The sequence below is a fragment of the Cynocephalus volans genome, chromosome 8 (genome assembly GCF_027409185.1).
Source record: "Cynocephalus volans isolate mCynVol1 chromosome 8, mCynVol1.pri, whole genome shotgun sequence".
NCBI lineage: Eukaryota > Metazoa > Chordata > Mammalia > Dermoptera > Cynocephalidae > Cynocephalus > Cynocephalus volans.
This window is the reverse complement of record NC_084467.1, coordinates 111,419,378-111,434,719: the sequence shown is the minus strand read 5'-3', so window position 1 is coordinate 111,434,719 and position 15,342 is coordinate 111,419,378. Positions and strand designations below refer to the sequence as shown.

The 15,342-nt window shown below is 41.6% G+C and overlaps 1 protein-coding gene across 1 annotated transcript; it reads left to right on the top strand.

The window, feature by feature from the left end:
- Positions 1 to 680: 680 nt before the first annotated feature.
- On the top strand, positions 681 to 1,489 carry LOC134384994 (large ribosomal subunit protein mL42). The gene has a single exon (XM_063106840.1). It carries the CDS (start codon positions 795 to 797, stop codon positions 1,224 to 1,226), a length of 432 nt encoding a protein of 143 aa, XP_062962910.1. The 5' UTR covers positions 681 to 794; the 3' UTR covers positions 1,227 to 1,489.
- Positions 1,490 to 15,342: the final 13,853 nt, after the last annotated feature.

Below are 15,342 nucleotides of genomic sequence, written 5' to 3'. Positions count from 1 at the left end.
AAATATATTCTTCCAACCTCACCAGGGTGGCTTATATAGCATAAGAGGCCTGATGTAAAGGTCACATCTACAACCACAGCCCAGAGCTCTAGACAGTCAGCAGGTAGAAAATTGTGTTGGTTTTGGCCAGTTTTCAAGGAATTTCAAAGAATAGGGAGGGGCTCAATATTCATATAAGATTGGAAAAGGCCATTATGGAGGAGTGCCTAAGCTTTAGAATCATAAGGATCAGAACATAGTAGAGCAACAATAGGCTTGATTAAGAGTAATTAGTAGCTATTAAGCATCATATTAATTTTAGAGATAAAGAATAATTGACAACTCTATACCCACACTCATGTGACAGAAAACATTGAGAGTCATTCTGGGAATTCAAAAAGTCTCAAGGAATCCTGCCAACACAAGACTTTATTAACTTTTGCATATTAGATAAACACAAACAGAGTGTTGTGCGCTGTCTGAGGCACTGACCTTCTCATAGCACCTGCTCCTTCCTTCCTTTACTTTCTTTGGATTCACATTTCTTCAACATTCTCTCTAGGATCTCTCTTTTTTTTCCCCAAGAGCAGCATGACTTGGAATTTTTTCCTGGTTATGTCTTATCTTCTTCTTCATAGTGAATTTCATAGTACCAACACCATCACTTGATAATTTTAAAATCAAAGAATCTTTGGATTGAGAGAAGATGGTGGCCTCGCGTTGAGGACTTGTTGAGGGATGAAAATTGGTTTGCCTAGAAGCAGATATTAAAAGCAGTTCCTCTTCATATCAGCTGATAAGCCTCGTGATACACCATGGCAGCAGCAGGAGCCGTAAAATGGGTGATACCAAAGAGAACTATCTTGAAACATTTATTTCCAATCCAAAATGGAGCTTTATATTGTGTTTGTCATAAATCTACGTATTCTTCTCTTCCAGATGACTATAATTGTAAAGTAGAGCTTGCTTTGACATCCGATGGCAGGACGATAGTATGCTACCACCCTTCTGTGGACATTCCATATGAACACACAAAACCTATCCCTCGACCAGATCCTGTGCATAATAATGAAGAAACACATGATCAAGTGCTGAAAACCAGATTAGAAGAAAAAGGTGAACAACTTAAGCAAGGACCCATGATAGAACAACTTAGCAAAATGTTCTTTACTACTAAGCACCGTTGGTATCCTCGTGGACAGTATCACAGACGTCGTATGAAACTGAATCCTCCAAAAGACAGATGACATTGAGGTTCTTGGGGAAATCAAAGAGACCTATGCCTCATTTGCCATTTGTCACCTGAGAAAATGCAATGTGGTGTATTCACTAGTATGCTATATAGTAAAATAATAATAGTAAAATGTCTTATATATTAGAATGTGTATTTCTTTATATATTCTGTAATTCTGGATTTGACATTCTTATTTAGAAAAACCTATTGCATCTTAATTTCCTTTTGAGATCTTAAAATCTTCAATTTCTTTTTATGTATCTAATGTGATTAAGTATTTTTACATCATTAGCCAAACATTGTTAGTATTATAAATATGATTAATAAAAATGTTCATGGTTCTCCTTATGAAGGGGATTTTTAATTGCCCTTGAGAATAAACTTATGAGGTATACTCAAAAAAAAAAAAAATAAAATCAAAGAATCTTATAGTCCAACGTATTTAATTTTGTTTTTGTTGCCTGAGCTTTTTGTGTAATATTGAAAAAATGATTAAAAAATATTAAAAAATGATTGTCAATGTCAAGGAACTTCTTTCTCTATTTTCTTCTAGGAATTTTACAGTTTTAGGTCTTACATTTAGATCTTTAATCCATTTTGAGTTGATTTTTGTGCATGGTGTAAGATAAGGTCCAAATTCATTTCTTTGCAAGTGGATATTCAGTTTTCCCAACACCTATTATTTAAAAGACTGCTCTTTCTCATTATGTATTCTTAATGCCCTTGTTGAAGATTAGTTGACCATATATGTTTGGGTATTTCCTGTCCTGTCTATTCTGTTCTATTGATCTTTTGTCTATTTTTATGCCAGAACCATACTGTTTTGGCTGACTATAGCTTTGCAATATAATTTAAAATCAGGAAGCATAATGCCTCCAACTTTGTTTTTCTTCCTTTAGTTTGCTTTGACTATTTGGGGTCTTTTGTGATTTCATATAAATTCTAGAATTATTCTTTTTCCCTATTTTTGTGAAAAATGCCATTGAAATTTTCAGGAATTGCATTGAATCTGTATATCAGTCACTTTGGTAGTGTGAGTATTTTAACAATATCATTTCTTTCAATCCATGAACATGGGGTATATTTCCATTTTAGTATCTTCAATTTCTTTCACTGTTCTGTAATTTTCATAATGTAGGTCTTTCACCTCCTTAAATTTTTTCTAAGTATTTAATTATTTTTGATGCTATCAGAAATAGAATTGTTTTTCAAATTTCTTTTTTGGATAGATGATAGGTAATTACTGGTGTAAAGAAATGCAACTGGAGTGAACAAAAAAATTCTGCATAACAAAGCAAACAATCAGCAGAGTGAAGAGGCAACCTATGGATTGGGAAAAAATATTTGGGAACCATATATATAGTAAGGAGTTAATATCAAAAAAATATAAGGAACTCATACAACTTAATAGCAAAAACAAACAAATAACCCAACTTAAAAATGGGCAAAGGGTGAATAAATATTTCTCTAATGAAGACATAAAAAAGGCCATTTTCTTTATAGTTGCTATTTCCTCATATTTCCCAACATGCCTGGTAAATCACACCTGGTAGTGAATTCCCTTCTACTCGTACACCATCCTAATTCATAGTCAGGGCCAGGGGCAGTCTATTCTTCATCCACCACCAGTACTGGAGTCCTCATTTGCTTGTTGGGCAGTGAGTGAGCCAGCTCTAAATCTCCATCTATTGCCCGCATTCTAAGAGCATGCCTGGTAATGTCTTAGATTGGCTTTTCTGGGTACAGAAATCAACTCATGTGTAAGGAGGGATAAGGGCAGAACTGGGCACAGGGATGTGTCAGACTGTAATACAGCATGATAAAGTTTCAGCCAATGGGGAGCTAGAGGGCATATGCTTCATCAGAGGGGTGCCACATTGGTCCCCCACCCCCATCATCAGCCATTGGATGTAGGCAGCCAGGGAAGGCTATGCCCTTGAGAAAGGGGGCTCTCTGCAGCTGAGGCAAACCCAAAAGGTGCATCAGCTGGGGCATCAAGTCCTTCCTGGAAAGAGTCTCCACTGTTTCCGCTACAGAGATCCATGAGGACAAATGCAGATTAGTTCAGGTCTGGAAAGGATCCCAATCCTCTAAAATGACTCCAGATTTCTCTTGAAAGACTATAGGCTTCATTCAAGCCTGATCTTAATTTGCAACTGAGAGTGTGGGCCAGAAATTTCCCATTTACTTTGGAAAATACTCCAAAATCTCGTTGACCTAAGTCCTTGGTCACTAAGTAAGGTAAGATCACTAAGAGAGTTTTTTAAAAATGTATTTTTGAAAGAGATTTCTAGATGGGCTTTCAAGAAAGATTACCTATTGAAAAAAAAATGTTTTTTGGTGAAATGATGTAACTTTAAAAGTGATTTAATACCACCCGGGGGAAGGATTAGGTAGGCAATCCTAGCATCTCATGGAAGTATGTTTGACCTTGAGCCTTGCTTTAGAGATGTTATTTTCTGAGCCTTATGAGGTTCAGCCACATTCTAGGGGTCTGGGGACCATTTTTCAAAAACCTCATTAGGCTTTTTCCTACCTCCCTAAATCCAGACCAGAATCTCATTAGTCTGTACTTTAAATTCCATCCTGGGTACTTCAAAGCTTTAACTACTACCATTAAATCTAGTAGAAATGAAAAATTTCTAATTTGGGGGCATTAATGCCTTTCTCTCTTGAGAATTTTCTTTCTTCTGTCTCTCCATAAAACTGAGCACCATGTTACCACTAAGCTCTCCCTTCTTGAAACAGCTACCCTTAACCAGAAATGATTGATGGGCCATTGAAAGTCATAATTTAAATAAGTACAATTGTGCATCACTTGACAACAGAGATATGTTCCGAGAAATGCATTGTTAGGTGATTTCATCATGCAAACATCGTAGAGTGTGCTTACACAAACCTAGATGGTATAGCCTATACCATACACACCTATACTATACTATATGGCATAGCCATTTTAATTTTATAGGACCACCATCGTATGTGCAGTTTGTCATTGACCAAAACATCACCATGGGGTACATGGCTGTAAAAGATAATATCTCATTGCTGCTTTAATCTACATTTTACAACAGTTCTTAGTAGTGCAGGTTAACCTTCATTGCTCTCCTTTCCTGTGCTCAGTATTATGGATTAAAGAATAGCTACTTTTCCCTTTTACCCTCAGTTTCATATTAAAACTCCCAATCTCAAATGGAGTCATTGGTTTCTTAGCTTCATTTTCTCTATTTAAAAAATTTAAATCTTTCATTGTCCTTTGTGCTTTTTAATGGTAAATTAATGCTGCTCGTGTGAACCAATCAGCTTCTGTGGAAATCACATATGAAAGCATGAGAGCCCTTATCTCCTGCAGTTCACCAAAGCAACCTTAACAAAGTTTACAGAGAAACCCCAACTTGTATCCACATTGCTCTGTATGTCTAGTATTATTACTTCTAAGCTGAATTTACTCTATAATGTGCAGATACAATATTTCGCTTATCTCCCTACTCCCGGATTTCTCCCCCCCACCTCCATATTGCCTCCAACTCCTTACCATCACAAACGATGCTATGATGAACATCATTATATATGTTTTCTTATGGATCTGTCAAAATGTCTTCGGAGTATACGCACTGGAGTCACATATCTAGGCATGGGTTATATGTGTTCAGAGCTTAAATAAACCTACATTCCCACCAGCAGTGCCAAGAGTTCCTATTACCTTACATTACTGCCAACATGTCTGCTTCTGGCTATAGTAGATTTTAGTAGCACACCAATTATCCCACTGAAACACAAAGAAAAGCCAGCTAAAATTTTAAAAGATCTGTTTAAAGTCATCAGAAAGCTACCAAAGCAGCCAAGACTTGAAGGTCCCTGACCCCCGAAAGAGATAAACTCAATGAGTGAACTCAACAGTCTGTGCTGCTTCTCCTTTTGCAGCATTTTTCAATAAACAAGGAGAGGAAGGATTAGATGGTCTTTTATTGCACTTTAGCTCTGACATTTAGTGACTCTCTGATTGTGCAGTTTGGGGAAAATACAGGTGACGATGTCTCCAGAAGGAGCTGTAGACAGAGGTACAGGGCTCTGAGATGTCAGAGCACTGCTCACTGGAGCAATCTCCTTCCTCTAGATTGAGGGTGTGCTTTGACAGAAGAGCCAGTTTTTGATTGTCTCCCCTGTCATTTCTCTACTGCATGGATTTACTCTTTTTATTTAATTAATTTATTTATTTTTGATACTCTTAAAAATTTTTTTTAACTTCTCAATATACTTGTAGTTGACTTTCATATCCCTTTACCCATTCCTCTTCCCCCCCTTTCTCCCCTCTCCCACAACTACATCATATCTGTTCACTTGTCTTAACAAGTTCAGGGGATTGTCGTGATTGTTGTGTCTTCTTCCCCCCTACCCTTTATTTGTTTGTATAGTTATTTATTTATTTATAGCTCCCACCAATAAGTGAGAACATGTGGTATTTCTCCTTCTGTGCCTGACTTGTTTCACTTAATATAATTTTCTCTAAGACCATCCATATTGTTGCAAATGGTAGTATTTCATTCTTTTTTGTAGCAGAGTAGTATTCCATTGTGTAGATATACCACAGTTTCCTTATCCACTCATCTGATGATGGACATTTGGGCTGGTTCCAACTCTTGGCTATTGTAAATAGTGCTGCAATAAACATGGGAGTACAGGTATCCCTTTGGCATGATGATTTCCATTCCTCTGGGTATATTCCCAGCAGTGGAATAGCTGGGTCATATGGTAGATCTATCTGTAATTGTTTGAGGAACCTCCATACCATTTTCCATAAAGGCTGCACCATTTTGCAGTCCCACCAATAGTGTATGAGAGTTACTTTTCTCCGCAACCTCACCAGCATTTATCATTCTCAGTCTTTCGGATATTAGCCATCCTAACTGGAATGAGATGGTATCTCAAAGTGGTTTTGATTTGCATTTCCCTAATGCTGAGTGATGTTGAGCATTTTTTCATGTGTTTGTTGGTCATTCGTATATCTTCCTTTGAGAAATGCTTATTCAGCTCCATTATCCATTTTTTAATTGAGTTATTTGTTTTTTTGCTCTAAAGTTGTTTGAGTTCCTTGTATATTCTGGATATTAATCCTCTGTCAGATGTATACTTTGCAAATATTTTCTCCCACTCTGTTGGTTGTCTTTTCACTCTGTTGATTGTTTCTTTTGCTCTGCAGAAGCTTTTTAGTTTGATATAATCTCATTTGTTTAATTTTTCTTTGGTTGCCTGTGCTTTCGGGGTCATATTCATGAAGTCTGTACCACTCCTACTTCCTGGAGTATTTCCTCTATGAGTTCTTTAAGGAGTTTTATTGTTTCAGGATATATATTTAATAGAACCAAAAAAAATTTTTTGTTGGGTGAAATTTATATAATATAAAATTTAGCATTTTAACCACTTTTAAGTGTGGAGTTCAATGGTATTAAGTACAATTATATTGCTATGCAACGTTTACTATCATCCATCTCCAGAACTCTTTTCATTATATAAACCAAAATGTTTTGTCCATTAAAAAATAAATCTCTATTTCCCTGTTCCTCTAACCCCTGGTAACCACCATTTTACTTTTAGTCTCTATGCAATTTACTACTCTAGGTACCTCATTAAAATAAAATCACACAGTTTTGTATTCACTTCTGGTATCTACTCCCCATGTGCAGCCAACCTGAACTTTCAAATGAGCAGGTAATGAAACCGTTCACTGCACCCTCCTTTCCCTGGAGATGGAGGATAACCTGACAGTGCTTTCTTCTCCAAACTTCAGGGGTGCTTGAAGGTTGAAGGAAGTGAGAACCAGAAACCCCAGCCTCCTGCTGTACCCCATACCCACTCAGCTGTCCCCTTAGGCCATGGGGGAAATGGGCCAGGACTCACCTATCATAGGATGATTCTTGTTCCAAAGGTGGGGCAACAAAGATGGTGACAGAGACATTCCCAGGAATGGAAGGACACTTGTGCTCTTTGTCCTCCTAGAAGGTAAGAGGATAAAAGAGGTCTAAAGACCAGTGCTCTGTCCCATGGGGTAGTTTCCTGGGGCAGTGTCTTTGGTGAGGGTGGGAGGGGCGGGTCAGGTTATCTCCCTGACTGGCCTCTTCTCCATCTGCTTCATCAGCTCCTCATGTTGTCTGAGCACCTCCCAGTGCTGGGCCTCCCACTCAGCTCCGGGACAGAGAGATGAGTGACATACCCACACCGAAGCTCAGGCAGAAGCCTTCAGACTGGAGGACAATAAAAACAACTCTCAGGAAGCAGGTGACAGGGCAAAGGGAGGGTTAAGGCCAGACAAATGCTATTTTCATGGCTAGGAGCTGGAGGAAGAGGTCATGGGACACGCGGGACATGCACAAGAACATCAGAGAACTGACATGTGTGGATGGACTTTTCTGTGCCCAGCACCTAGGTTCCAGCAGAGGTGGGGTATGAGCAAAAGACTGAGCTAGTTGCCCCTGTCCTCATCAGCCAGGAAAGCAGGGTCCCAGGGGCCTCACCCAGCAGAACTCGTTTTCACTGGCTGGAGCTGGGTGGGGCTTGTGGTCAGTCTTAGTTGCAAGAGAGGCAGAGAAAGCAGGTGGGGACTGTCAAGAGTTGCTCAGATTGAGCAGGACCCACATCCTGGCCCTGGACAGTCTGACACCAGGGCAGAACTGGGGCTCAGTTTGCTCAGAGGTGGGGTTGGGTATGGGGTAGGCCACTATCAGTGTCTGTCCCAAGCCTGTCTCTCCCAACCCCTTAGCACTAACATTGCTTTTACCAAAATTGTTTCAGTCCTGACATGACTTGTTCTTCTGTCCTTGGACATTTGCTCACAAGCTGTTGTCTGGAATCCCTTCCCTGCTTGGTTAGCCTGATGGTCAGTAGGTATCAACATTCATTGAAACGCCATGTCTCAGGCGGTTTTCCTCTGTCCATCTCTCCTCACTGAAGAAGCTGCTGCCCTCCTCTTGGGGTCTACAGTGCCTTTGTGCATCTCTCAGCATCTACAGTTTCTACTTTATTATATATTTGTCTTCTCTTCTAAAATGTGAGCATCTTGAGGTGAGATGAGTTTCTAAAAAAAAAATTTTTTTTTTCTGCACTCTCATATCTTCAACATAAAGCGAAGTGAGTGCTTTACATCTTATTAAATGTTGTAGTTTGAATACATGGGTCCAGGTCTCAGCTCAAAATGACTGAGGAAAGCTCAGGTCCCAGAGGCCACAGGAATAAGATGAGAGAGGAACCCAGGAGCAAATGCCCTAGAGGTGGTTCCAAGCCTGAATTCACATGGACATGTAGCCAAATGGTACCAAAGACCTTTTTGGAGAAAGAATTAGAAGATTTCCTATAGCCCTTCTGGTGCTAGCAGGTGTTACCAGGTGGTGCTGGCATATGACTTGACTCCTGATGGTTGCAAATACTGATGCATGTGGCAGTGAAGAAGACTGATCTGAAGTTGCTCCCTAGGACCAGGGTTTTGTGTCCTGAGGCTCATTCTTTAAACAGCCTGGGAAGGATACATACCGGGGCCTGACCTGGACCTTCAAGTTCACTTCAGCAGACAGGGAGCTGGTAAAATAGGGAATCATGAGCTCATTGGCTTGATTCCCAGGACATCTGAACAGAAAAGGGATACCTGCATTCCCGTGTTTATCGAAGCTCTACAGTAGCCAAGAGTTGGAACCAACCCAAACGTCGATTGATGGACAGCTGGATAAGGCAAATGTGGTATATATACAGAATGGAATACTATTCTGCCATAAAAAGGAATGAAATTCTGCCATTTGCAGCAATATGGATGAACTTAGAGAAAATTTTATTGAATGACATAAGCCAGTCACAGAAAGAGAAATACTGCATGTCCTCACTCATAAGTGGGAGCTAGAAAAACAAAACAAAACAAAACAATGCAAAATAAAAAAAAAGTAAGAAAAACACAACAATCACAATAATTCACTGAACTTTCAGAACTGAGGCCATTGGTGGTGGGAAAGGGGGAAGGGAAGGGAGGGTTAGTGAGAATTGTGTAAAGGGCCACAAAAAACGATTACATTGTGTAGTGTTGAATACAGTAATTATCCTGATTTGAGCATCATATATTGCACACAGATATTGATATTCCACACTGTACCCCATACATATATACAATCAATTATGTTTCAATAAATAAGTAAAAAAGGAAGACCCAAAAATGAACCACATATGGTATTTGAGACAGAGTTACTGGAAATATGATCAGAGTCATACAAAAGACTATTATAAAAAAAAGAAAACAGAGTAAAAAATATAATGCGGATAAAGGTTACAAATTTAATATTGAGTAAAAGAAGGCAGACACAAAAGAATATAAACTAATAAAACAAGAGAGGGATCTGGCAAAAGATCACTGATTCCTTTGCTGTGCAGAAGCTTCTTAGTTTGTAGCTTGATATAATTCCATTTGTTAATTTTTGCTTTTGTTCCTTGTGCTTCAGAAGTATCATTCATAAAATTTTTGCTCAGTCCTATGTCCTGAAGTGTTTCCCTTATGTTTTCTTCTAGAAGCTTTATAGTTTCAGGTCTTGCATTTAAGTCTTTAATCCATTTTAAGTTAACTTTTGTATATAATTATCATGGGTCAATTAAGAAAAATAAACTAAAAAGAAAAAAAAAAAAGGAGAAATAGTAGAATAGCAGTTACCAGAGGCTGGGAAAGGGAGGGCAGGGGAATGGGGGAAGGTTAGTGGACTGGTACAAGGTTTGTACTTAGTTAGATAGGAAGAATGAGTTCTGGTGCCCTAGGGTGACAATAACTAATACTATTGTATATTTCAAGATAGCCAGAAAAGAGGGTCTTGAATGTTACAGCCACAAAGAAATGATAAATGTTTAAGTGATAGATGTGCTAACTATTCTGATTGGATCATTACACAGTATATGTATGTATTAAAACAAATTGTACCCCAGAAACATGTACAATGAAAAAATTAAAAAAAAAACCATTGATGTTTAAATTTCAGGGCTTGAAGATTATGAATAACTCAACCTCTGAATGCGAGGTCAAAAACCGAAAAAAAGAAAAAATTCAAATGCAAAAACAAAAACATATTTTTAAGCATGTGGACATGGTACCAAAATAAAAAATCTACAAAGGGCTCAAGTGAACATGAAGACTCTCTGCCCCCCAGCCCCTGACCTTTCGACACCAGTTCCTGCTGAAGGCCCATCTGTTTCATGTTTCTGTGTGTCCCTTGCTGGAGGCTTCTCAGCGGGTTGAGAATGGATTAAACGAGTAAATCAGTGAGGGCTGGTCTGTGGAAGTGTGCACTTCAATGGGGTCGGGAGGCCAGGCTGGGGTGAAGAGGGCCTGTGGGGGGAGAGGGCCTGCCAGGGTCACTGTGGGGAAGGTCACGTGGGCGACCAAGTCTATATCAGGTTTCCTCACTCCACGGCAGGAGTTTACGCCTCAGTGAGTCAGTGGGGCTGTCCCCAGAGGCATATGATGCTGGCGCTGACATCCAGCCAGCCTTTCTGCAACAGGGTAGAGCCCATCAGAGACAAGGGCATGGCCACCACCTCCTACACAGACTGTTTTGCAAAGAACAAGGAGGAAGCACATTGAAGACTTCATGAGGAGTCATCATCATGGGCTGGTAGGGACTTTTTCCCAAGCCCCTGCCTCCAGGCCCATTCCATGGTGGTCATTCTACCATCCAATCTATATAATCATGCCAGGGTGGGTGAGGCTCCTCCCAGGGCTATTACATAAGTTCAAACTGGGGATGAATGTGAAACCAAAGCCATGAATTTAATTTGCATTTAATGTTTAGAGGAAAAAATGTATTTCACTTAGTTTAAGAATTAGCATGTAGCCACTATTGCACTTAAGCTCATAAAGCTTAATAAGCAAGTGTGAGAATTTGCAACAGGGTAAAGATTAGCTTAAAGAATGTTCTGTCTATGTTAAAAAAAAGTAGCCAGTTAAAAACAAAATAAGACAAGTTTAAACAATAGTCAGTAGTTATGTAGATTCATAAGATGATTCTGTTCTTTGCCTTGAAGATAACAGCATCAATGCACAGATTCAAGTTGTTTTGCAGATTCTTGAAGCTGAAGGAGAACAGACCACCTGGCCATAGTCATGTAGACCACCCAACTTCCAGACAGAATGACACCAAAGGCAGAAACAAATCAGATTAAAAAAATTGCTGAAGCTTGCTCAAGGGTTAACCAATCGGAGACATCCAGGAGCAGTTCACAAGCCCTAACCCCATACCCTTAAGTTTTGCTTTTAAAAACCCATGATTGAAAGACAATGGAGAGTTTGGGTTTAATGCGGTATCTTTCCGTTCTCCTTGCTTGGCCCTGCAATAAAGCCTGAATTTCTTCACTGTAAATCTCGATGTTCAGTGTCTGGCTTAGCTGCACGTTGGGCAGGCAGACCTCTGTTCAGTAACAAATTCCGGAACCAAGGATCTCGCCTGTGTCTGTCTTCACCAACTGGTTACTTTGCTCTGCCCTCTGACCTCTCTGGGTTTCCCAGACTGTCACTGTGGGTGATGACACCAGACCCCCTCAGCACCCAGCTAGGTATCCGAGGATCTGACCTGAAAATGGCAGGGAAGTGACCCTGCCTCCCTTCCTGAATGTCGAGTTCCCAGAGGGCAGGTCCTGCCGTGACCAAAGAGGATTAGTAGAGGGGACAGGAGTAAGGATTTGAATCAGGCTTTCTCTAGGTCACTTCCTGACTTTGCTGTGTTCTAGCTGTATAAACTGTGATTCCTTTTTCCTTTTTATTTATTAAGAATATTCATGAGATACAAAGCTAATTGTTACCCCTCATACCCATGATGTGAGGGCCAGATTCATACTGGGGGCATACCCATTACCAGAAATTGCTTTTGTATCCTGTGTACAAAATTGGGGACTTTTGTACCCAATTATCCCCCAAATTTCCTCTCCCTCCCCCTTACCCCCCCCAGGAATGTTCCCTCCCTCTGTAAGACCACTGCACTATTATGGTCTTTCTTTCCTTCCTTCTTTCTCTCTTAGCTCCCACCTATGAGTGAGCACATGTGGTATTTATCCCTCTGTGCTTTGCTTATTTTACTTAACATAAGTTTCTCCAGGTTCATCCATGTTGTTGCAAATGGCAGTATTTCATTCTTTTTTATGGCAGGGTAGTATTCCATAGTGTATATATACCACAGTTTCCTTATCCAATCATCCATTGATGGACATTTAGGTTGGTTCCATAGCTTGGCTGTTGTAAACAGAGCTGCGATGAACATGGGAGTGCGGGTATCTCTTTCACATGACGATTTCCATTCGTCTGGGTATATACCCAGAAGAGGGATTGCTGGATCTTATGGAAGATGTATCTGTAGTTGAGAAACCTCCATACTGTTTTCCTTAGTGGTTGTACTAATTTACATTCCCACCAACAGTGCAGTAGTGTTCCCTTCTTTCCACACCCTCGCCAGCAATTGCTATTCACCATCTTTTTGATCATAGCCAGTTTAACTGGAGTGAGGTGGTATCTCAATGAGGTTTTAATTTGCATTTCCCTGATGACTAGTGATGTTGAGCAGTTTTTCATGTATCTGTTGGCCATTTGCATGTCTTCCATTGAAAAATGTCTATTCAGCTCCTTTGCCCATTTTTTAATAGGGTCACTTGTTTTTTTACTGTATAATTGCTCGAGTTCTATGTATATTCTGGATATTAGTTCCTTGTCGGATGCATAGTTCGCAAAAATTTTCTCCTACTCTGTAGGTTGTCTTTTCACTCTGTTGATTGTTTCCTTTGCTGTGCAGAAACTTTTTAGTTTGATATAGTTGCATTTATTTATTTTTTCTTTCACTGCTTGTGCTTTTGGGCTCATGTTCATAAAGCCCATGCCCAGACCTAATTGCTGAAGTGTTACACCTATATTTTCCCTTAGTAATTTTACAGTTTTAGGTCTTATACTTAAGTCTTTAATCCGTTTTGAGTAAACTGCGATTCCTGAATCTCTTAGCACCTGAATATTGTGTTTGTTAAAATGGGGCTAGCAGTACCTAAAGGTAGTACAACAGGTATCATGATGCTGGGCACATTAAAATGCTCAGTAAGTAGGGGTGATCATAGGTAGCTGTCAGAAAAAGTTGGTATGATTGGGTTTATAAACAGGACCACACTACCTTCTGAGTTTGAAACTTCATCCTCTTTGTGTCCAGAATCCGAGTGTTCTCTGCCCCACTCCCTGTCCTATTCTGACATATCCATGATTGGTTGCCCCAGCTTTTGATCTAGGTTGAGACAGGAGAGAGCTCCAGGTGAAGACTCTTGGGAGCTGCAGCACCTGGTGACCTGGGACTGACTGGAATTGCTGATCACAACCTCCTAGGTGTGTCCCACCAACCAGAATTGGGGCAGGTTCCAGGAAGCAGATGGCATGCACGGCCCCAGGGTTCCCAGCCCCTGGGAAGAGCCAGGCTGAGCCTTATAAAGGGACTGCTCCCTGTGCAGACACACGCATCTCACTCATCCTTCTTCGTGACGCTTCCTCAGCTCTGGTAAGTCTGCACCTGCCACTTTGCCTTTGCTAGGAGAAGTGCCCAGAGCCCAGCTCTCTGCTGCCTGCAGGAGGGACAGAGCTGGGGCCAGGACTCAGGAGCCTGGGTCTACTCACAGCTCTGCCACCATCGGTGCTGACCTTCACTCTGAGCCTGGGAGTCCTCATGTGTACAGCATGTGACTGGACCAGAATCTCCCCATGGCTTCTGTGGGCTCTTCTGTGACAACTCCTATGGAAACGTCCCCAAGGGGAGCTGAGGACACATCCTGCCTTCTGTCCCTGGCTTCTTCCTCTCTGGATTTATCCTCCTGTCTGGCTCCAGGCTGCTGAGTCCCCTCCCCACCCCACAGAGAGTAGAGGGCTAAGGGTTTCCTGTGATTGCTTTGAAGGCTCTTGTAACCCCCAGACCTGGGATTCCCACAGTCCTGTTGAGGTGACCTGCCCCTTCCTGGGCAAGCTACCAATCAGACACAGCTTCCCTGCTTCCAACCACATCCCTGAAAATTCTCAGTTCCCCTCTGGGTACAGGGCTCAGACCCTGGCCTTGGCTTCAGCTTCCTAAAGGCCCTGGGCAGCTCCTGTTAGTGACTTACCAGCATGGAGCCTTCTTCACACCTGGAGGTAAAGGTGGTTTCTTATCAGATGCCCACATGGGTAAGCTGAAGTTGATACCTGATGCTTTGAAAAGTCTAGGATGCGAGAGCTGCACTGTCAGTTTCTCTGGCTTGGGGTCCAGTCCAGCCCAGACTCTGACTGTTGACAGGAGAATTTGCCTTGGGAAGTCAGACAGTGTCTTTATCTAGAGTCAAGCCTTGGTGAACCAGAGAAATAAGAAGAACATGGGGCTGGTAATCTTGAGGAACAGGCTATCCTGGGAACACACACTGCACCCCTCCTAACAGCTTAAGAGCCAGGGCAGTTGTTTGTGTCCATTTCAAATCTGAGGCCAACTGTGGTCACCAGTCCCTCTTTCTCACTCCCAAGGTGGTCCAGGAAGACCTCCCCCATGGTCAGCACAGAGTTCTGTTCTTTGCTCACACTCTCGCCTGCAGCCCCCCCCCACATTTCACGCTGGCACTAGAGTCCAGGTAGGGCCCCCAGGGTGGCTTGTTCCTGATGCAGCCCTGGATGGCCAGAGACCTCACTAAGGACAATGTCCGGCCTTGTGACTCTAACCCCCACTGTGAAGCTGAAGGCATGCATTTGATGTTGTTTGAGGAGGGGCCTGGGGAATCTGGCTGTGGCTGGAGGTCCCACCTCTGGGTTCAGTCCTTCTCTGTGTGGTTCACCCCGACTCTCCCTGCTTCGACATCCTGTCAGTGCTACCCACAGCTCTACACCTGCTGCCACCTGCCCCTCCTCTTCTCCCTGGACTGTGAGAGCCCAGGCCCCAGACTTGACCCTGTCCTCCTCTTTTGGGGACCGTTTATTTCACCACACAGAGAAACTCGAGTTCCTCTGCCCCAGCCTAGCCCTGTGCTAAGCTCACTCACGCCTCAGCCCCCATCCATTGGCCTCACCTGGAGACCCTCATGAGGGGGAAAGTAAATGAAAGGTCATTGTGTTCCCTGCAGCTTTCCTGAAAGCAAAG